Source organism: Phoenix dactylifera, chromosome 4 (assembly GCF_051530095.1).
Source record: "Phoenix dactylifera cultivar Ajwa chromosome 4, Ajwa_hap1_PhDact_Kaust_v1.1, whole genome shotgun sequence".
Classification (NCBI taxonomy): Eukaryota; Viridiplantae; Streptophyta; class Magnoliopsida; order Arecales; family Arecaceae; genus Phoenix; species Phoenix dactylifera.
Window position 1 is genome coordinate 11,952,911 of NC_143193.1, and position 23,350 is coordinate 11,976,260.

The 23,350-nt window shown below is 40.1% G+C and overlaps 1 protein-coding gene across 1 annotated transcript; it reads left to right on the plus strand.

The window, feature by feature from the left end:
• The first annotated feature begins 17,993 nt into the window (after window positions 1–17,993).
• Window positions 17,994–18,449, plus strand: LOC149753653 (uncharacterized). The gene has a single exon (XM_089930341.1). The coding sequence runs from the start codon at window positions 17,994–17,996 to the stop codon at window positions 18,447–18,449; it is 456 nt and encodes a 151-aa protein (XP_089786467.1).
• Window positions 18,450–23,350: the final 4,901 nt, after the last annotated feature.

A 23,350-nucleotide genomic window follows, 5' to 3' on the forward strand; every position in this document is an offset into this window, starting at 1 on the left:
TTTATTCTTTTTCTGATTAGGCTGAGCATGGTGCACCTGTTTCTTTTGAATTTTATTTTTCTTTTTCCCTTTCTTAAAGGAGCGACTCTTGGATGAACCTCCCACTAAATTCACCGTCTTCTTAAGAAGTTGGTGATCATTCTCAAACGTCTGTAGTAACCCCAACAATTGGTGATAATTCACTACAAATTTCGTCATACGAAAATGAGTGAGAAAAGGACGGTATGATCCAGGCAATGAGTTTAGTATGGCATCCTTCCCCAATTGATCATGAAGGAAAAAGCCAAGAGAGCTTAGACGCTCGATCAACTCAATCATGCACAGTACATGATCAGTTACCGAGGTCCCATCTTTCATTCGGGCGCTGAAGATGGCACAACTAGTTTTGTGCCTCTCAACGTCGTCGGAAACGCCGAATGATTCATTCAACACTTGAATGATATCTTCCGGCTGCGAATTCTCAAAACGCCTACTAAACTCATCACTCATTGCTGCCAACATGATGCATCGAACAGTGATCCGGTCACTGAGCCACTTCTGATAAGTGTCTCTGGCCGATCTTGATGCATTAGCAGCGGGCTGCTCAGGTGCTTGATCCGTTATCACATAAAGGATCCTCTCATGCTCTAGCACTATTTTTAGTTTTCTATGCCAATTATTGAAATTTGGACCAGTCAACTTGTCATTGTCCAACAATGAGCGAAGTGATAAATTAGTGGCCATTTCTGCATAAAAAGAAAATTTGGCTATTAGTATATGAATTGACTAAACACAGTAGACTTGGACTTTAGTCTAAAGATATTCGCACTATTTTATACAAATTGGTAGCCTCTACCTCTAATTCGAAAAATTACTCCTAATTCTTTAGTGGGCACTAGAACCCAATAGATCCCATATAGGCCCGAGTGTGGCTCGGCCAACCCATATGCACCTATTGGTAGGTTCTTAACCAATTGCTTCACCAAGCAACTTCTAGTGATGATTTTGCCCTAGGTTTTCCGGCAGGCGTGTGGCGCCTCCACCGAATACCCTAGTCAGGTCCAACCATTAAATGATAGGGTTAAGTCTAATCAACTAATAGACGACCAAGCCCGAGTGTGGCTCGGCTCACCTGACCGCCTATTGAAGGTACACTTAACTCATCATATATTGAATGACAATTCCAATGCTTGATAAGTACTAGGCGTGTGGCGCCTCCAATAATTATCAAAACATTGGACCCATTATCACCCAACTTAATGGGAGGCTATGACCTAGTTATCTCCATAACCATTTCATTTTAAGGACCTAATAATTTTAGAGGATTTCATAATTAGGATGGATGAGAAGATTCGGTTAGTCTAATTTCTCCCACTGACTTCACCAAATCAGATTAGACTCAAACCGGTTAAGGAGACACCTAAATCAGTCATACTGATTTTCCTTAAGGTATGGACTAACTCGAATCATTAAGTGATCCAATCAAAATGTGATTGACCATGTCGGCCAGGTAAGTGAGATCGGTGGAAGGGATATGCCATTAACTCGACAAAGACGAATCAGTGCGAGTAGCTCCCAATTAAAAACCACTGGTCAAAACTGCCAAACTTACCTTAGACACCGACTGGTTAATCAATTTCGATTTGATTACTCAAATGACTCGGGCTACACCTCTGAGCCTAAATCAAGTTCCATCTTGGTCTAATCAAAGACATGGAATTGATCAATCTACAACTATTGTATTTAACCTAGAGTTTTCTTGACCTAATCTAGTTACTACTTAATTAGATTTGATCAATTAACTCTAATTAGACCATGTTTGATTCTAACCTTAGGTCTAACCCAATCCTAAGAACTTGATTCAAGCTAACCCATATGCCCAAAGAATTATGCAATGTCAATTAATTGAGTTACAATTCTATTTCATAACACTTAATTCTCAATTAAGTTTAGACTTATGAAAGTTATGATCATTGCATATTTCTTTTAATTACATATTAATTACAATCTTTCAGTTCTTAAAACACATTTTCAGATCTGAGTTTTTGTAATTAATCATATGTAATCAGATTTAATTCATGTTTAAGTCATTATGTTTTATGTTCATGCATCACATATACATAACAACATGAATTAATACAAACAACATACATCTTATGTATTTGTTTTTTCACTTTTATTTTCAGATCTGATTTGTTCATTAAAATCAGAGATCATATGAATCATAAACTTTATTTAGATCTAATCTAAACAATATTATGATTTCAGATTTATTCATGTTACTAATCCTAACACAAACATGCATCATATGCATCCAAAATTTCAGATCTACTTAATCATGCATAATCAGCAATTAAATCAATCATAAAAAGCACTTTAGATCTAATCTAAACATGTTAATGATTTCAGATTTAATTGCAAGAATTAAAACATAAAAGTTTAAACATAAACCGGGCTCTGATACCACTGAAAGTGAATCCTACGTTCTTCGGTGTTTAGCATGCTGAATTTTTTTTTTTTTTTGAAAACCATGGCTGAACCTGATCGGGTTACCTACGTACCCCTTCATAAGGGGGATCAAGCCATACGTAGTTCTTTTTAAGTTTTAAAACGCAGTGAAAAAACCGAATCAAACAATTTAATTCATGCATGCTTACAAGATCAAATCTAGAAATCAGCACCTTAAGAACACATAGGATTATGCCGGAATCGTTTAAACAATTATGCTAAAACTTTTATGCATGATTAACTATCAGATCTGAAACTTAAGAACTCTATTCCAATTAATCTCCGAATATCCATCGAATGGATTCTGGAGATATCTCCGTGAGGAGCCCCAAAAGAGGATAAAACCTCGGAGAATTGGACCTAGACCTTGACACCATAATAAATGATTAATGCTAGATTAATACCTTTTATGATGGATGAAAGTTGTGAATCTGATTCTTGACTTCGCAGCCATGCACACGAATGGCCTCTATGAGAAGTACACGCGAAGTCCTGAAGGATCTTCTTCCGCAACAGTGCTAGCAGCTGCAGAACACTTGAAAGCTGAAATCTGCCCGCCAGAATTCAATCAACTCTTGATCAATCGTCTTGAAGCAGATAGAGATAAGGTTTGTAAGGGAAGTAGAGGACTCAGATCTGATCTTGAATCTTCTAGATATTCACCCTGAAAACCCTATCTAAAATGGAGAAGAAGAGGAGGAGGAGGCGGGTGAGGAAGAAGGCTGCAATGGATGTGTTTTTGGTGCCCATGTTTGACCCCTTTTAATGGCCTCCGAATTTTCATTCAAAATTCGAAATTTATTTTTAGAAAACCTCTTTTAGTTGGCACATGCAAACGAATAGGAACAACCCAAATCAGATCTCAACCAAATCTGATTTAAATTCAAATTTTAAACACATGTGCAAGAGGGAAGGAATTTGAAATCCATGCGGCAAGGTAAAACACTTCATAATTTTGAAATCACCTCTTGAAATTCGAATTTAATCCATTCAAAAACTCAGACGCCACCTTGGCTGATGGTTTGAGTGATTAAAATCATTTAACACATTGCTTAATGTTTGAATTTAAATTCAAATAACAAACAATGTCGCCATGTGTCAAGCACTGGGTCCATGTGCCATGCAATAATTTTGGTTTATTTAAAATTCATGAAATCCAATTCCATGTCACCAATAATTGCCACATCATCTGAGCCTAATCCCCTTGGGTTGCACCTATTGGTCAAACCCGAATTAAAACAAAGCAATTTGGTTGAACCCAATCTAATCAGGTCAGACCCTGATTGAGCTCAAATTGAATCCAATTCAATTTTGGCTCATGCAAACTCAATCAAATTGAATTATTACTTTGTGTTGGACCTAATTCAATTAGGTCAATTCCCAATTAAGAACAAATTAATTTAAAATTAATTTGATCAGCTTAAGTCCTTTTTGGTTCTGACCTAATCCAATCAGGTCAAAACCCTGATTGAGCCCAAACTTGAATCCAATTCAATTTGGCTCATCCTTAGCACAATTACTCAATCCAATTAAGTTTATTAGTAATTTAATTACTAATTAATCATTCAATAATTACTTTAATTATTTTATAAGATAATTTGCCAATCAAATTGACCAAATTACCCCTGAATGATTCTTAATCATTCATCAGCTTTCTTGATCAATCAGGAATCTTCTATGCATGTGACCTCATAGGTTCTAACCTAAGCCGGTAGTATAGGAACAATTTTCAACACTAATCGATGTGACCATCTAGCAATGGTACCCGACGTCCGGATAGGTCGAATATATGCGAAGCAAATATTCTGGAACCCTGAACTATGGTTACTGTATAATTCAATCCCTTTGACTCCTAATGCCAGGATGACTTAGAGCTCACTGTCAACCCTAAAATTAGTACATCCATTATGTGATTAACTTTAGATATCCCGTGACTCCTCACTGGGATTACCCTGGCCAAGGTTTTGCTAAATTAATCACAAGACATTATCTCCTGTTTTCAGGAGGGGTCAATTCCATCTTGACTCACAACTGACTACGCAAGTACCTGACTGCACCCAGTGACCTTCCGTCACTGAATTAGAAATTCAGGTAGTCCGGTACCAAAGTACAGTGAGTTGCTTGCTAGTCACAGGTTGCGGTCTCAGGTCAGAGGGCCAAACTTATACCCATATCCACTCGGAACATCTCTCGACAGTAGAGCGTTTCGGAATTGGTCACGTTTAGTGAAATGTACTTCTACACTTCTCTTGTGTGGCATACCAGTGTCTCCACACTCCTTGGTTAAGAGGACAACCAACGTATATGTCACACAATGACCTAATCTCGATAATGTTGTCGTCCTAGTAATAACATATCATTTCGTCGCAAACAAGTTTAAGGACTCAAAGATAAATCCTCCTTTATCATAACATAAGTCATAAGGACTTCATCATATAAGAGTTCATTTGAAGATGAAATGATGAATAATGCCAAATAACACTTTATTAATTTGTCAATTCATTTACAAAATTCAATCATCAATATGCTGACGATTGACATTTAGGAAACAAATTCCAACACTTGCATACATACAAACACTATGCATTATATCAGGTCTACTTGCTGTAAGATAAAGTAAAGATCCAATCATTCCTCTATACAGCTTTGAAACAAAGGATTTACCATGCTCATCTTTTTCTAATTTACAAGAGAGGCTCATAGGAGTACCTAATGATTTTGAATCTTCCATACCAAACTTCTTTAAGACTTCCTTTGTGTATTTGCTTTAGCAGATGAAGATTCTATCTCTTGTTTGCTTGATTTGGAGTCCAAGGAAGAAGTTGAATTCACCCATCAAACTCATCTCAAACTCACTTTGCATGAGCTTAGCAAATTCTTCACATAAGCTTTCATTAGTAGCACCAAATATAATATCATCAACATATATTTGAACAACCAGAATATCAGCATTTTTCTTTTTAATAAACAGAGTTTTATCAACATTTCCTCTTGTAAAATTACTCTTTATTAAAAAGTTGCTTAATCTATCATACCAAGCTCTAGGAGCTTGCTTCAAGCCATAAAGTATTTTGTTCAATTTAAAAACATGATCTGGAAGTTTATGATTTTCAAATTCGGATGGTTGTTCTACATAAATTTCTTCAGTTATAAAATCATTTAAAAATGCATTTTTGACATCCATTTGAAATAATTTAAAGTTTATAAAGCATGCAAATGCAAGCAGTAGCCTTATAGCTTCAAGTCTAGCTACAGGTACAAAAATTTCATCAAAATCAATTCTTTCTTCTTGATTATATCCTTTAGCAACTAATCTAGCCTTATTTCTAATTACAATTCCATCCTCATTTAATTTATTTCTGAAAATCCATTTTGTTCCAATTACAGAAATATTTTTAGACCTTCTAACCAAATTCCAAATATTATTTCTGTCAAATTGATTTAGTTCTTCTTGCATAGACATTAACCAATTGTTGTCTTTTTTAGCTTCTTCAAAAGATTTTGGTTCTATTTGAGAAACAAATGCAAAATGATTACAAACATCTCTAATAGAAGATCTAGTCCTAATATCATGCGAAGGATCACCAATTATTAAGTCTCTAGGATGACTATGTGCATACCTCCATTCTTTTGGTAGACTAGTTCTATCTTTAGGCATTTGATCTTCTTCTCCTTAATTTTCATCATGTTCTGAATTTTCATATGCAGAAACATCCTTTAGGGTTAACTCTTGGATTTGTTTGTTGAGTTCTTCTGCATCATCATCGAGATCTATATTCTTTCTTGAAGAAGAATTATTAGATTCATCAAAAATAACATGTATTGACTCTTCTATGACTAGAGTTCCTTTGTTGAATATTCTATATGCTTTGCTTGATGAAGAATATCCAAGAAAAATGGCTTCATCTGATTTAGAATCAAACTTTCCCAAGTTGCCTTTGCCATTATTTAGAACAAAATAATTGCAACCAAAAACATGAAAGTATGAAAGATTTGGTTTCTTATTTTTCAAAAGTTCATAAGGAGTTTTCTTTAAAATAGACCTAATAGTAACTCTGTTAAGAACATGGCAGGCTGTGTTTATAGCTTCAGCCCAAAAATACTTAGGTAAGTTACTTTCACATAACATTGTCCTAGCCATTTTAGTAAGAGTTCTATCCTTTCTCTCTATAACTCCATTTTGTTGTGGTGTTCTTGGTGCAGAAAACTTATGATCAATACCATTTTCAGTGCAGAAATTTTCAAAGTCATGATTTTCAAATTCAGTTCCATGATCACTTCTAATCTTGATGGTTTGCAGTCCATGTTCATTCGAAATCTTTTTATACAGTTTAGTAAAAGCTGAAAATGCTTCAATTTTGTGTGCTAAAAATAAAATCCATGTATATCTAAAAAAATCATCCACAATAATAAGGCAATAAAGTTTTCCACCTAGGCTTGCAGTTCTAGTTGGTCCAAATAAGTCCATATGCAGAAGCTCTAAAGGTTTATTTGTGGAGACAACATTTTTAGATTTGAAAGAAGCTCTAGCCTATTTTCCTAGTTGGCATGCATAACAGATTTTATCTTTTTCAAATGATAATTTAGGCAAGCTGAAAATAAGTTCTTTTCGGATAAGTTTTGAAATTAAGTCCATGCTTGTATGAGCTAATTTTCGATGCCATAACCAGCTAGCTTCATTATTTTTTATTTTCATAGCTACCAAACAATCCATGTTTTTCATGAGTATTTGATCTAAATCAACTAAATACACATTTCCATGTCTATATCCAGTAAATATTACACCACTGTTATTAGTACTTGAAACTAAGCACATAGATGATTCAAAAGTCACAATATATCCTTTATCACAGAATTGACTGATGTTTAGCAAATTATGTTTTAATCTATCTACCAATAAAACATTTTCAATAAAAGTTGTTGGAGTGATCCAAATGTTACCAATACCAATGATTTTTTTTTTCCATTATCACCAAAGGTAACCATTCCTCCGTCTTTCTTTTTGAGGGACATGAATTGGGATTCATCCCCTGTCATGTATCTAGAGCACCCACTGTCCAAATACCATTTTCTGTTTGATGCTTGGGATGCTAGACACACCTACAAAATAGAAATTCAATTCTTTATCTTTGGTACCCAAGCTTTCTTGGGTCCTTGAATGTTAGCAATGATGGTTTCCTTTGGAACCTATATTTTCTTAATTGAAACATTACTTACAACTTTTTGGCTTTTAGGATTGCATGCAGTGTATTCTTGTTTCAGTTTATCTAACTTAAACAGTGTAGATTCAGGTTGAACATAAGTTGGCTTCACAAATATACTTTTTAATGATTTCTGTTTTCTCCAAGGATTATATCCTAAACCAGCTTTATATAGACAGCTTTCTGACTTTCAAGAATTAGATTTAATTTCTTAGAACTTAGGATGAATTTATCTACTATAGGTTTCAATTTTCCAACTTCATTAGCTAACTTCTGATTTTCTTCATTCAGTTTCTTCTTATTATCCAGAAGCAGAGCATTTTCTTTTTCCAACGATTGGTTCTTAATCTTCAGCTCCTTATTCTTTAAACTAAGCTTTTTATATTCAATCATAAGCTAGAAAAAGCATCTTGAAGCTCATCAAAAGTGAAATCATATTCAGTATTCAAATATACCTCAGTTTCGCGTGCCATTAGACACAGATTTGTAGCTTCTTGTTATTGTTCTTCTTCTCCAGAGCTGGATTCATCACTGTCACTCCAAGTAGCCAGCATAGCTTTCTTCCTTAATCTTTTTGGAGCCTTTTTCAATAGAGGACAATCAGTTCTGAAGTATCCAGGCTTTTTGCACTCATAGCAAACATATTGCTCCTTATGATTATTCTCTTTGCTTTGATCCCCCTTGATTACAGGTCTTTTCTTGAAGTTTTCTTTATTCTTCTGAAAAATTTTCTGAACCTTCTTGTAATCAGGGCCATTTTCTCACTATTTTCAGATTCAGAATCTTCGCTCTCATCTTCATGTAGAGTGGATTTAAGAGTAATGGTTCTACGCTTCTTGGATTCGTCCTCCTCAAGGTTCTGTTTCATTGAAAGCTCATGAGTCATTAAGAAACCCAGCAATTCTTGCAGTGGGAGAGAGTTGAGATCTTTGGCTTCTTGGATGGTAGTGATCTTTGCTTTCCATGCTCTAGGAAGAGACCTAATAATTTTCCAAACAAGATCACTATTAGAGTAAGATCTACCAAGGCTTTTCAAGCCATTTATAATATCAGTGAATCTAGTAAACATTTCAGTTATAGACTCACTATTTTTTATTTTAAATAATTTATATTTATGCACTAGCATACCGATTTTAGATTCTTTGATCTGGTTAGTGCCTTCATGTGTGACTTCCAGCCTATTCCAGATTTCTTTAGCAGTCATGCAAATAGATATACGATTAAACTCATTTGCATCTAAAGAATAGTAAAGAACATTCATGGATTTTGCATTCAGCTGAGCCATTCTTTTATCATGGTCATCCCATTCAATCTTAGGTTTGAATAAGGTGATGCCATCTACAATCTTAGTTGGTGTGTGAGGTCCATGGACAATAACAGTCCATAAATCATAGTCAAGTGCTTGAATAAAAATATGCATACGAGCTTTCCAATAAGTAAAGTTTGTACCATTGAAAAGAGGTGGTCTGTTGGTAGATTGCCCTTAGGCAACTAAGGATCCCATGGTGGTTGCCTTGACCTTTAACTCTTGATTGTTAGATCAAAAAGTTACCGTGAGTACCAGGCTCTGATACCACTTGTTGCCCAGAGGTGCAGCTCAAGAGAGGGGTGAATTGATCTTTAAATAAATGTGTGAAGAATGTGAGTTATTGTTATATTTCAATAACTTGCAGATTTAGCAGCGGAAATAAGATTGCCCAAACGAAGCAGTGAATAAGATGAGGAAAGCAATCAGAAATATGCAGTGAAGGAAGAGAGATAAATCACACACACAAACATCAAGATTTATAGTAGTTCGGTGCACTCCCAGCACCTACGTCCACTTTCCAAGCCTAGCTTGAGATTTCACTATAACCCAGCAGATTACAACCTGATTGTTTTTCGGGCTCACAATCAAAAACCTAGTTGGTTTTCTCAAGCAACCAACCGAAAACCTATCCCCATTTGTTTTCCGGGCTCACAAACAACCCAGTTGGTTTTCAGACAAACCAACCAAAAACTTTACACCGTTTATTTTTTCGGATTCACAAACAACCCAGTTGGTTTTCAGACAAACCAACCAAAAACCATTTTCCTTGCTGAATACTCCTGATTCAGCAACTTCCAATCAAGGCTTGGAAGAGCCTTTACAAGTTTCAAATTAATGAAACTATTACAGCAAAAGTTAATCCAAATAAATGAATGTTGTAACCAGAAAACTTAAAGCTTCAAAATATATAGAATGAATCAATAAAAATAAAGGCTGAAGCCGATGAAGAAGATAGCTGTGGAAGAATGTCCCAATGCTTGAGCAGCAGCTTTTCCTGATTCAGTGAGAAGCTTCCACCAATTTCTTCATAGGAGTAAGTTTCAGATGTATGCCGGTGAGGATGATGAACTTTTTAGCCTTTTTTTCTTCTCTTTTCTTTTGTGGAAACTTTTCTTACTTGACAGAATATTTCTCTCTTTTCTTGTTGTTTTCCTTCTAAGGTTCCCTTGAATTTATAGGCGAGTTATTCAGCAGAATTTGAATTATTTTCTTTCCGTTCTGATGGGAATCTTTTCTGTTACAGAAGAAGACAAAAGTTGTTGCAAGCTTTCCGTTGTGGTCCCAGCAGTACAAGGGTCGACTCATATAATTCAGGGGTCGACTCATGTTTCTCCTGGGTCGGCTCTTCGAGATATTGAGACGGCTCTTGCTGTGATAAATTCAAAGGGTTGACTCTTTAACCATAAGGGTTGACTCATCTTCTTCAGGAGTCACCTCTTTAAACACAAGGATCGACTCATGTTCTTCAAAAGTCACCTCTTTAATCACAAGGGTTAAAGAGTCGACTCATCTTCTTCAGGAGTCGCCTCTTTAAATACAAGGGTCGATGCAACTTCTTCAGAAGTCGTCTCTTTAATCATAAGGGTCGACTCATGCACTAGTTTTTCTGGCGGATACTGAGACTGAACTGGAGTCGACTCTTCAAATGCAAGGGTCGACTCTTCAATTTCGGAGGTCAACTCATTTGGAACAAGGATCAACTCTTCAAACTTTGTCTCAAGCGGTAAAAAGCTTTCTGTTTAATTTGAACTACACAAAGATCGACTCATATTTTGCGAGAGTCGACTCATTAACTAGGTTACTTGAAGAGAACATGCCAGATTCAACACAAACTTGTCCTTTTTGCTTAAGAGTTGACTCAAGTTTTTCAAATAGAAAATTTTAGACTTCATCTTTGATCTCCATGGATTAGATTAAGATCATTTTCCTTTTAGAATATGTCTAATAAAGTGTTTGCGAAGAACTTATGGTTTTGCAGTGCTTCATTTCTTCTAATTTTTCTTAACTTATAAAACTTCACAATTAACCCAACATCATTAGTACATAACATCATCTTAAGTATTTTGTAATCATCAAAATTCATCCTTCAGGGTTGACAGGATTAATTATACGGTAACCATAGTCCAAGGGTTTCAGAATATTGCTTTACGATTATTTGGCTTATCCGGACATTGGGTACCATTGCTAGATGGTCACTTCAATTAGTACAGAAAGTCGTTCTTGTGTTACCAGCTTAGGTTCGAACCTATGGGGACACACGCATAGAAGTTTTTAGGTTGATCAAATGGCTGATCGACGATTAAGAATCGTTCAGGGGTACATCGGTCAATTCGATTAACAAATTATCCTAAGCAAAAGTTGTAGTAAAATAATTATTGAATTATTGAAGGATTAATCATAAATTAGATTGCTAATGAACTCAATTGATTGAATGATTGAGCTTAGGTTAAGCAAAATTGAATAAGATTCAATTTGGGCTACATCAGGTTTTGACCTAATTGGATTGAGTTCGATCCGAGTTGATTAGGCTCGACCCAATTAATCGAACTTGATCCAAAATGATTGGGCTTGACCCGAGCCTATTAAAAGTCTTTATTTAATAAGGATTCTAAGTTCAAAAATTTATAAATTGATAAGAAGAAGAATCCCTAAATTTTAGGATCCTAACTTTCTTTCTTGGAAAAGAAAGACACCTCATCCTTATAACTAAAATTAGTGGCACCTATCCTCTTTATTTTTGTCCAATTTTTGGCATGAGGAAAGAGGAGGTGTAGGGCTATTTTTCAAAAAAATATGGTGCCTCAAATCTTCCTAAAAAGATAGAAATCAAATTTCTAATTTGTAGGAACTGCATGGCGCATCAAGCATGAACCTCCTGATTTTTAGGGATTCATGGTGCAAGATTACAAGAGAATTTGTTCACCTCTTAGCTTTCGGTTCATCAGAATTTTTTGGAAATTTTATTAGCCAAATTTGTTGGCTAAAATAGGTGTGAGGCGTAGGGGATCTTTTGGCTATAAAAAGACCCCCACGCCTAGGGTTTGGAAAATATGGTCTTTAGAAAGGGTTCTAAATTCTGAAAAAATTCTGAGAGCAGCCATCCTCTCTCCTCCTTCTTCTCCTTCATCTCCATCCTTCATCCTCTCGAAGAAGAATCAAAAGTTGAGTGCTTCGAGGGAGAAAAGTTTAGCCACTGCAGCACCTCTGTGCGAGCTAACACTCCTGCGGTTGTGGATCATCCTAGAGCTTCGCGTGGACTATCCGTAGAGGCTGGATGTGTGTGCAGCTATAGAAGGTGATTAAGGCATCATCAAAGTCCTCAAAACAAAAAGGTATGAGATCTGATCTCATTAGAATTTAGGATTAGAAATCAACTAGGTTGCTAAAATTCTGCATGACTACATGTTAAATATAGAATCATGCATACTTGTTTAGGATCAATGTTTAAACTTTTGGATCTATTTTTGTTGTAGAGATATGATCTCTAGCATGCATGGAAATTAAATTGTTTAATTCATGCTTCAGCTGCAAAATTTTTAAAAATATATGCATGCGACCACTAAGGTTCCCAACAGTGGTATCAGAGCCATAGGTTCAAAATAGTTTAAACATTTATACCTAAAATAGGTTTTCTAATCCTAGTAGTCAAGTAACCTGATTGGAATGATCACCAGGCCGTCCGGTCATAGAAGAAAGAAGGGTTCATAACCCTCTTTTTCCACTCAATAGGATCTCTTATGGCGTGTAGGGGTGCCACTGTAATCCAATCCTTGAAGATGAATTACGAAAAGAAGATTAAAAGTAGTTTTAATCTTTGTAATTAAATCTAAAATCATAGATATGTTTAGATTAGATCTAAAAAAGATTTATGATTGATTTAATTTCTATTTTTATATAATAATTCAGATCTGAAAATGATGCGGTTGGAACCACTAGACCGCCTCGGACTTAATCATTTGGTTATTTTTGCTTTTGAGTCCTTGATGTTAATTTTATTGCAGCATAGCCTTGCTCGGGCTAGCCGACTTGGCCTTTATTAGAGTCGCTTTGGGTTTAATTATTTCTTGAATTCAATTAGATCAAGTCAAGTTAAGGGGTCAGGTAGCCACCTATAAATAGATGTGGTGAGCACCTATTTCAGCATGCAAAAATTAATTGAAAGGCTTTTGCCCTAGCTCTCTTCCCTTCTCTCTTCTCTTCTTGCGACGCCTTCCCCCTCTCCCTAGGCCGCCGTCCAAGGCCGCCGCCCCCTCCTTCATCCGGCTGCACCACCTCGGTCCCGAGAGGCCAGCCACCTTCTCCCTCTTCTTCCTCTCCTCCTTGATCCCTTCCAGCCTCTACAAACAACTCCATCCCGTCGGATTATCAGCCCGTCCTTCCCTATGCAGTCATCAGTCGAGGCTGATATCTCAAGATCCCGACGTCCTCTCTAGACCCACGACCTACCGCTGGAAAGCTAACATGGAGATCTACAACATATCCAAAATTAAGATCGATCTGACGGACGGATATTCAGAAATTGTGTCTGCAATCAGGTTGGAACCACCCTTCCAGAAATCAAGAAGAGTCAAGAATCTTGAGATACGGATCAAATTCTATCGGATCGCATCAATTTGGTATCAGAGCAGTTCAATCCTTGGCCTTGGAAGATGGTGAACACCCACTCTACAACCTCGAAGCAGCAAGAAGCGGCATCTTCAAGGGGCGTCGACCCACATCAAGAAGGCTCGCGATCACCCGCGGCCTCGGCGGACCTGAGACCCGATCTTGATTCCACCGACCGTCTCTTGGAGTTCTTGCATGGGAATCAAACAACTATGCAGCAGAGCCAACAACAATTGATGGAGAAGATGGATACCACGCAACGCCATATTGAGATGATGTTGCAACTATTGCTAAATCAGCGGCAAGAAACTCCACCGGGGGGAGCTCCGCATCGGACCCGGGTGGAATCTCCGGCCCCTACCCGTGGATGACCAGGATGGAGGGGACCCCCTCCTCGTGAGCCTCTCCTTCCCAACCCACCAGAGGAGATGCGGCTGGACCAAGGAGAAGATCGACCTAGACCTCGACCCGAGCTCATACCGATTGGCGCACGCGCTAGGGCTCGGGGGATGAGCCCGATTGGCATCGACGACGGGTCGGATATGGAGGATGATCCCATCCAAAATTTTTAGATGAGGAACCAGCGTGTGGGGGAGTACCCATGCCGAGGATATGAACGAGATCGGGACCGTAATGGAGATTGAGAGGGAGGAAATCGCGGACTGACTCTTAGGCTGAAATTTCTCAAGTTTAAAGATGGCGATCCTCTCGATTGGGTGTATCGAGCTGAGCGGTTCTTTCACTACCATGGCACAGCGGAGGACCAAAAGGTATTGATCTCATCTTTTCACCTAGAAGAGACCGCCCTGCGATGGTTTCAAACCGCCGACCGAGCCCGACCTTTCAACGGTTTGGAGGATTTTTCTGCAGCAATTTGTCGGCGTTTCGGCCCTACCGAGTACGATGACTTCCAGTCTATGCTATCAAGGGTCACCCAAAAGACTACTGTTAGAGCCTTTCAAGAGGAGTTTGAGAAACCGAGTGGTGGGGTGGAGCGACTCCGCGCTGAAAAGCGTATACCTCGGAGGACTTCGTGTCGACATTCAAGCCGAGGTAAGGACTTTGCGGCCACAATCTCTGGAGGATGCCTTTGTCTTGGCCCTGATGGTGGAAGAGAAGATCAAGACCACTCGATCAGCGGCACGGGGCAGCTGGACCAACCCCCGGGCCAGCCAAACTGCAGGGGGCTCCCTCGGCCAGCCGAGAGCGCCGACGGCTGCAGCAGCCAACACAGGGCCGAGGACCTCTCTTCGCTTGTCAGGTGACGTCAAGAGGGTTGAGCGTCCACCCGGGAGGACCTTGACACCAGCACAAGTGGAGGAACATCGAGCAAAAGGCCTATGTTTTCGCTGCGACGAGAAATTTACACCGGGACACCGGTGTGCGCGGCCCGTTGGAGCGGTGATGTTGATCGATGGATTGGAGGACGAGGCCGTGGTTGAAGATGGTGATGAGGTTGCTGAGGATGAGCCCCAAGATTTAGAGGCCGAGGAAGAGGACATGCCACCTCAGATTTCATTGCATGCCTACTCTGGATCGGCGACACCGAAAATGCTGCATGTGGACGGCATGATCAAAAGACGTGTGGTGTGTATCCTTATAGATACGGGCAGCACCCACAATTTTTTGGATGAGAGGCTCGTCAAACATATCGGTCTCATAGCAGAGCCGACATTGGGCCTCGACGTGGCATTGGGTGACGGAGCCACATTGAGGGCGGAAGGCATATGCCGAGGCATCACTTTGACGATCCAGGGTAGCCAATTCAAGCTCGATCTCTATCCGTTGGCATTACGAGGAGCTGATTTGGTCCTTGGTACGCAGTGGCTGCAGAGTCTTGGCCCGGTTACATTCGACTTCGCCGAGATGTGGGTGATTTTCAGACGAAGCGGACGGCGAGTTAGATTGGATGGCATTCGGCCTAGCCCAAGGGCTGCACTTCAGCCCCTAGTCGGCTTGCCCGGACCCGGCGCGCACAGCTACTTGATGCAGCTCTTACCTCTGTCGACGGAGACCACGACGGAGGCAGGTATACCTACTGATTTGGCTGCTCTCTTACAGGGGTTCGCAGATTTATTTGAGGAGCCTCATGGTCTTCCACCCGAGAGGGAGCACGATCATCACATAGAGATTGTACCGGGAGCAGAACCGGCGAATGTGAGGCCTTACCGCTACCCGCACGTTCAGAAGGAGGAGATCTCAAAGATGGTACGAGAGATGTTGGAGAGCGGCATCATTCAGCCCAGTAGAAGCTCATATTCGTCGCCGGTGCTACTGGTACATAAGAAGGACGGGACGTGGCGATTCTGCGTCGACTATCGGGCACTTAACGCGATCACCGTTAAGGACCGGTATCCGATTCCAGTCATAGAGGAGCTGTTGGATGAGCTTGCTGGTGCGGACTACTTCAGCAAACTTGATCTCCGTGCCGGATACCACCAGATCCGTGTCAGACCTGAAGATGTGCACAAGACGGCGTTTCGGACACATGATGGCCATTATGAGTTCCGGGTGATGCCGTTCGGCCTCACCAATGCACCAGCGACGTTTCAGGGGCTCATGAATGACATATTCAGACCATTACTACGACGGTATGTCCTTGTATTCTTCGATGACATACTGGTTTACAGTCGTTCATGGCAGGAGCACCTAGAGCACTTGGAGGAAGTGCTGAAAATTCTGCGCAGAAATCAATTGAAGGTAAAGCGATCCAAGTGCCTATGGGCCGAGCCGAAGGTCGAGTACCTAGGCCATGTCATCTCTGCTGCAGGTGTGGAGCCGGACCAAGCAAAGATACATTGCATGACCAAGTGGCCGCTACCCAAGAACCAAAAGGAGCTGCGGGGATTTTTGGGTCTAACCGGTTATTACCGCCAGTTTGTGGAGGGATATGGAAAGATCGCCGCGCCACTGACCCTGCTACTGCGAAAGGGCGAGTTTAGATGGACCGAGGCAGCGACGGAAGCGTTCGAGAAGCTCAAGAAAGCCATGACGACGGCCCCGGTTTTGGCGCTACCCGATTTCGCCAAACCGTTTGTAGTCGAGTGCGATGCTTCCGGTGCCAGCATTGGTGCTGTTTTGATGCAGGAGGGACGGCCAATTGCTTTCATGAGCAAGGCGTTGTCCCCTAGGACCCGCTCGCTGTCCACATATGAGAGGGAGATGATGGCGGTCATCCATGCAGTCACAAAGTGGATGCCGTACCTTATCGGCCGCCGATTCATCGTTCGGACTGATCAGCAGAGCCTTCCATTTTTTCTTGAGCAGCGCATACATACTCCAGCCCAGCAGAGGTGGGTGTCGAAGCTTCTCGGCTACGACTATGAGATGGTGTACAAAAAGGGCGCAGAAAATCGAGTGGCGGATGCACTATCGCGCCAACCCGAGTCCGGCGAGTTGGCGGCTTTGACTACGCCGGTTTTTTCTTTTATTTCAGACTTGAGGACCGCCACATGCCGGGATCCGGACCTAGTACAGATTCAGAGGGAGTTGGCAGCAGACCCGAGCAGTCATCCCGAGATGGAGGACCGAGATGGGTTGATTCTGGACCATGGGTTGATCCGCGTGCCCACCGATTCAGCCATGCGGCAGGTATTGATCCAACACTTCCATGATACTCCTTTTGCTGGACACGAGGGATTTTTCAGGACTTACAAGAGGCTGAGCCAGAGCTGTACGTGGGTAGGTATGAAGGCAGCGGTCAGAGCTTATGTACAATAATGCGATGTGTGCCAAAGGGCGAAGGTGGATTCACTACGACCTGCGGGTCTACTTCAGCCTTTACCGATTCCTGATCAGGTTTGGGAGGATGTGTCGATAGACTTCATTGAGGGGCTGCCATTAGTTCGAGGGTACTCAGTGATCATGGTCGTTGTGGACCGCCTCAGCAAGTATGCCCACTTTTCGGCGCTCGCACATCCATTTTCTGCTCGACGGGTGGCAGAGGTCTACATACGGGACATTGCTCGATTACATGGTATGCCTCGGACTATTGTTTCTGATCGTGACCGCATTTTTGTTAGCGCATTCTGGCAGGCTTACTTCAAACAGCAAGGGACGAAGCTTGCCATGAGCTCGGCTTACCACCCTCAGACTGATGGGCAGACGGAGGTGATAAACCGCTGCATCGAGCAGTACTTGCGCTGTATGATTGGTGATCGGCCCCGAGAGTGGCTTTCTTATTTACCTTGGGCTGAGTATTCGTACAACACCGCTTTCCACTCAGCCATAAGGATGACACCCTTTGAGGCGGTGTATGGACGAGTACCACCGATGCTGTGAGTTTATGATCCACTGTCACATGCGAACCGGACAGAGGCAGATTTTGAGCTCTTAGACCGCGATGCTACCTTACGGCGGTTAAAGTTCCACTAACGACTGTGCAGAACAGGATGAAGCAGCTGCATGATCAGAAGCACAGAGATCCAGTATACGAGGTGGGCGACTGGGTATACGTCAAGGTGCAGCCTTATCGACAGTTGACACTGCGGCCTATGGCGAACCAGAAGCTCTCTCATCGCTTCTACGGGCCCTTTCAGATATTGGAACGCATTGGACCCGTGGCGTATCACTTGGACTTGCCGACTACATCGAGAGTTCATCCGGTATTCCACGTGTCGCTTCTGAGGGCCCGGCTTGGACCCAAGACATCTGTCGGCCCAATCATACATGAGCCACTGGAGGACGAGGTAGTGGAGCCGGTTCGGGTGCTGGCGAAGCGCAGAATACGAGTAGAAGGACGACTGAAAACCCAGATACTAGTGGAGTGGCTGGGGAGAGCAGCAGACCAGGCCACATGGGAGTTTGAAACTGAGATACTTGATCGTTTCCCTGACTTCCGACCTTGAGGACCAGGTTAAGGGAAGCGTGGTGGAGTGATGCGGTTGGAACCACTAGACCGCCTCGGACTTAATCATTTGGTTATTTTTGCTTTTGAGTCCTTGATGTTAATTTTATTTCAGTATAGCCTTGCTCGGGCTAGCCGACTTGGCCTTTATTAGAGTCGCTTTGGGTTTAGTTGTTTCTTGAATTCAATTAGATCAAGTCAAGTTAAGGGGTCAGGTAGCCACCTATAAATAGATGTGGTGAGCACCTATTTCAGCATGCAAAAATTAATTGAAAGGCTTTTGCCCTAACTCTCTTCCCTTCTCTCTTCTCTTCTTGCGACGCCTTCCCCCTCTCCCTAGGCCGCCGTCCAAGGCCGCCGCCCCCTCCTTCATCCGGCTGCACCACCTCTGTCCCGAGAGGCCAGCCACCTTCTCCCTCTTCTTCCTCTCCTCCTTGATCCCTTCCAGCCTCTACAAACAACTCCATCCCGTCGGATTATCAGCCCGTCCTTCCCTATGCAGTCATCAGTCGGAGGCTGATATCTCAAGATCCTGACGTCCTCTCTAGACCCACGACCTACTGCTGGAAAGCTAACGCGGAGATCTACAACATATCCAAAATTGAGATCGATCTGACGGACGGATATTTAGAAATTGTGTCTGCAATCAGGTCGGAATCACCCTTCCAGAAATCAAGAAGAGTCAAGAATCTTGAGATACGGATCAAATTCTATCGGATCGCATCAGAAAATTAGATGCATATGATGTATGTTGCTTAGATTAAATTCATGTTAGTTTGTATATATGATGTATGAACATAAATCAAATAAGATTTAAACATGAATTAAATCTGAAATAAGCATGTTTAATTGACAAACTCAAATCTGAAAAATAAGTTTTAAGAACTAAAAGTTTGTAATTAACATGTGATTCAAGACCTACGCAATGATCTGAAATTTTTCATAAACCTACACTGAATTGAGAATTAAGTGATTTAGAATTGTGAATTAAAATCTAATTGACATTGCATAAATCTTGGGGGTATTTGGGTTAGCTCAAATCAAGTTTTAATGAATTGGGTTAGACCTAAGGTTAAAATTAAAGATGGACTAATTGGAGTAATTGATCAAATCTAACTAAGTAGTAATTAGATTAGGTCAAGGATACTCAATCAAATACAATAGTTGTACTTGATCAAGTCTATGTCTTTGATTAGACCAAATGGAACCTGATTGAGGCTCAGTGGTTGAGCCCGAGTCATTAGGATGGTCAAAATCAAAATTGATTAACCAGTCGGTGTCTAAGGTAAGTTTGGCAATTTTGACCGGTGGTTTTTAATTGGGAGCTACTCGCACTGATTCGTCTTTGTTGAGTTAATGGCATATCCCTTTCCACCGATCTCACTTATCTGGCCGAGTTGGTCAATCATTTTTGATTATATCACTTAATAATTTGAGTTGACCCATACCTGTAAGAAAAATTAGTGTGACTGTTTTAGGTGCCTAAGAACCAGGTTGAATCTAGTTTCTTTTTGATTTGACTTAGTGAAGTCAGTGGGAGGATCAAGATTAACCGGTTCTTCTCTTCTCTTCTCTCTATTAAATTAAAAGCCTTTAAAATTATTAGGTCCCTAAAATGAAATAGTTATAGAGATAACTAGCTCAAAGCCTTCCATTAAGTTGAATGATAATGGGTCCAATGGTTTGATAATCATTGGAGGCGCCACACGCCTGGTGCTTATCGGCCATTGAAATTATCATCCATAATATGATGATTCAATTATGCTCTCTGATAGGTAATCAGGTTAGCCGAGCCACACTCGAGCCTGCTATTTCTTAGTGAGTTACATTGAATTATGTCATGTTAATGGTTGGACCTAACCAGGACTTTCAGTGGAGGCGCCACACGCCTGCTAAAGAGGTGCCTGGGACAAAATTAACACTAGAAATTGTTTAGATAAAACAATTGGTTAAGAACCTATCCATTGATGCACATAGGTTAGCCGAGCCACACTCGGGCCTATATACGATCATGTGGATTCTAGTGCCCACTAAAGGATTAGGATAATTCTTCAAATTGAATGTAGAAGTTAACAATTTGTATAAAATAGTAGAAGAACCTCTAGACTAAAGTCCAAGTCTTTAGGCTTAATTAATTCATATATGCTGACCCAAAGATTGATTTTGATGATCACAAAACCTTGAAGTATAATTACTAATATTTGTGTTGCAAGAAGAAAGATATTTATTTTGCAAGGAACATAACAAGTTGGAAGAATAGAAGAAGACCTCAAAAGCTCTCAAAAAGTTGAAAGAAAGCTATACTTCAGTGGCCCAAGTTTCAAGTTCAAAGGATTCAAGTTGGAGGAGCAAATTCAAAGAAAGATTCAAAAGAATAGTCCTCGAGTTGACTCCTGAAAGTTCAGAGTCGACTCTGGCACTCTGAAGTTTCAAGGAACAGTGCTCGAGTCGACTCCGAAACTTTGCGAGTCGACTCCGACTGAGAATAGACAAAAGACAGAGAGTTGATTTTCAGCACTACAGTGCTCGAGTCAACTCCCAGCTACAGTGCCGGCAAACTTCTATTCACGAGTCGACTCCTGCTTCAGCCGAGTCGACTCCTACTTCAACCGAGTCGACTCGAGCACGCTAGGAGGCATAACGACTAGTTTTTTCTCAACTCCAACGGCTCTATTTTTGTCTCTAACGGCTAGATCTTTGTTTCCACGCCATCCAAAGCTATAAAATCAAGGAAAGAGCTAGGGGAGAAGTTAAGAAAGTGAGAGAGAACACATAGAAAAAAGATTTCAAGAGAAACCTCCCAAAAGCACAAAAGGGCCATTCAAAACAAAAGAGAGAGAAGAAGAGCATCCGAGTGAATTCCAAAGCTTCCTCTCCAACTGTGTGCTGCCTCAGTGATCCTCTACCTCGTACGAAATCAGAAGAGGGTCAAGTAAAGAAGAAGCCGAGTTCCTTCATTTGCAAAACTTGGTTGAGGGCTTCTTCTCTTTACTCTATTTGTTTATATTGTTATATCTGCTTGCTTAAGAAGTTTGTATTTGTTTTAAACTCTTGTTCTAATATCTTGTAACTTGATTCAATCCCTTGATTGAATCAAGGGGTTAAGGTTTGTTGGTGAGCCAAAGGGAAAACCAACAGTGTAAGGTTATGGTTGGTGAACCGGAAAAAACCAACCGGGTTTGATTGTCACCCCGGGGAAACAATCGATTGGTTCTAGTCGGTGAGCCTGTGAAAACCGACCGAGTTCGTTGTGATCACGTGAAAACAACAAGTTAGGTTGTGACCTTGTAAAACAACCGGCTCTAATCTGAGGGATTATAGTAAAATTTTCAAGAGATCTTGAGGAGTGGATGTAGGTGCTGGGGTGCACTGAACTACTATACTTTTGTTGTGTCTGTAATGCTTCTTTGTTGTCTAACTTTCTCACTTACTTACTTAGATAAATTGCTTGCTTAACTCTTATCCGCGCATCCTTTAGTTGCAAGCATATTCAATTTACTTAATCAAATCTCATTCAATAAAACTGCATTAAGGCTCATTGTATTGAATTGCATGCTTGGGCAAACTTAGACTAATCTTTTATTGAGTCCGCTGCTTAATAGTTTTAATCTTGATTAGATTAGAATCAAACTGTTGCTAAGTTTAAATTCCACTATGCATCCATACAACTTAGCTTAATTAATTCTAAAAGTTTAGAAGTAGTTGAAAAGTCTTAAAAGGCCCAATTCACCCCCCCCCCCCTCTTGGGCTGTATCTACTGGGCAATAAGTGGTATCAGAGCAGGTGCTCTAAGGTTAATTGTTGATCTCACGATCAAGAGCCAAAGATCATGACAACTCAAATAGATAGTTTTATAGGAGAGGGACAATTAATTGATAGACCTCCACTATTTAATGGCATAAACTACACACATTGGAAAGCACGCATGCGCATTTTCATTCAATCACAAAACTATGATTTATGGAATATCATAATAAATGACCTTCACACACTCTCTCAAGCTGTTAATGAAAAAGACTTAGTACAATTGAATGCTAATACTATGAACATACTATATTGTGCTATCCATGAAACTATATTTAATAAGATTTCTGCATGCTTATCTGCTAAAGAAATCTGGGATATTTTAGAAAATATTTATGATAAATCCTAGATTAGCTCACATGTGCTTCAATTACATACTAACAATGAGACTGCAAAAAAAGATGTTGAATCTCCCAATCAGGAAGAAAGAACAACAAATAAAGAACTCGGTGATGAAAACAAGGATCCATTCCCAAATACTGAAAAATTCAAAAGCTTCCTAAAGACAAAGAAGAAGAGGAAGCAAGAAAAAAGGAAGAAAGAGATAAAAAACAAGAAAGCCTTGACCAAGGAAGAGTCAAGCAAGAAAATAAAAGTTAGGAGCAACAATGATGATATTAGCTCCAAAGAACTACAAGAGGTAACTAACTTGTGCCTTATGACGCAAGAAGATAAGATAAAATCTGAATCTAATCTTACACCAAATGAATTTCATGAAGAACATTCTAATGATGAAATATTAAATGCTTTTCATGATTTATATGGTGAATGTAGAAAATTAGCCATGAAAAATAAAAATCTTAAAAATATAAATCTGGAAATTATAAAAGAAAGAAATTCTATTGCTGAAATACATGACAAACTAAATTTTGAAAATGAAAGCTTAAGGTTAAATTCAGAAGAATTGATTCAGAAAAAAACATAGCTTAATTAAAGCAAACCAAAACTTAAGTGAAGAAGTTGACCAACTGAAATCTCTTATTAACAAATTCACTGTAAGTTCAGAAAGATTAAAAATGATGTTTGAAAATCAACATGCTATTTTTGATAAATCCAAATTTGGCTTAACTCTCTTGCTTAACAATAAATTTCTAGAGA

Excerpts from the sequence above, each read along its gene's own strand:
- LOC149753653 (XM_089930341.1), top strand. The coding sequence starts at position 17,994 with ATGAAGCAGCTGCATGATCAGAAGCACAGAGATCCAGTATACGAGGTG.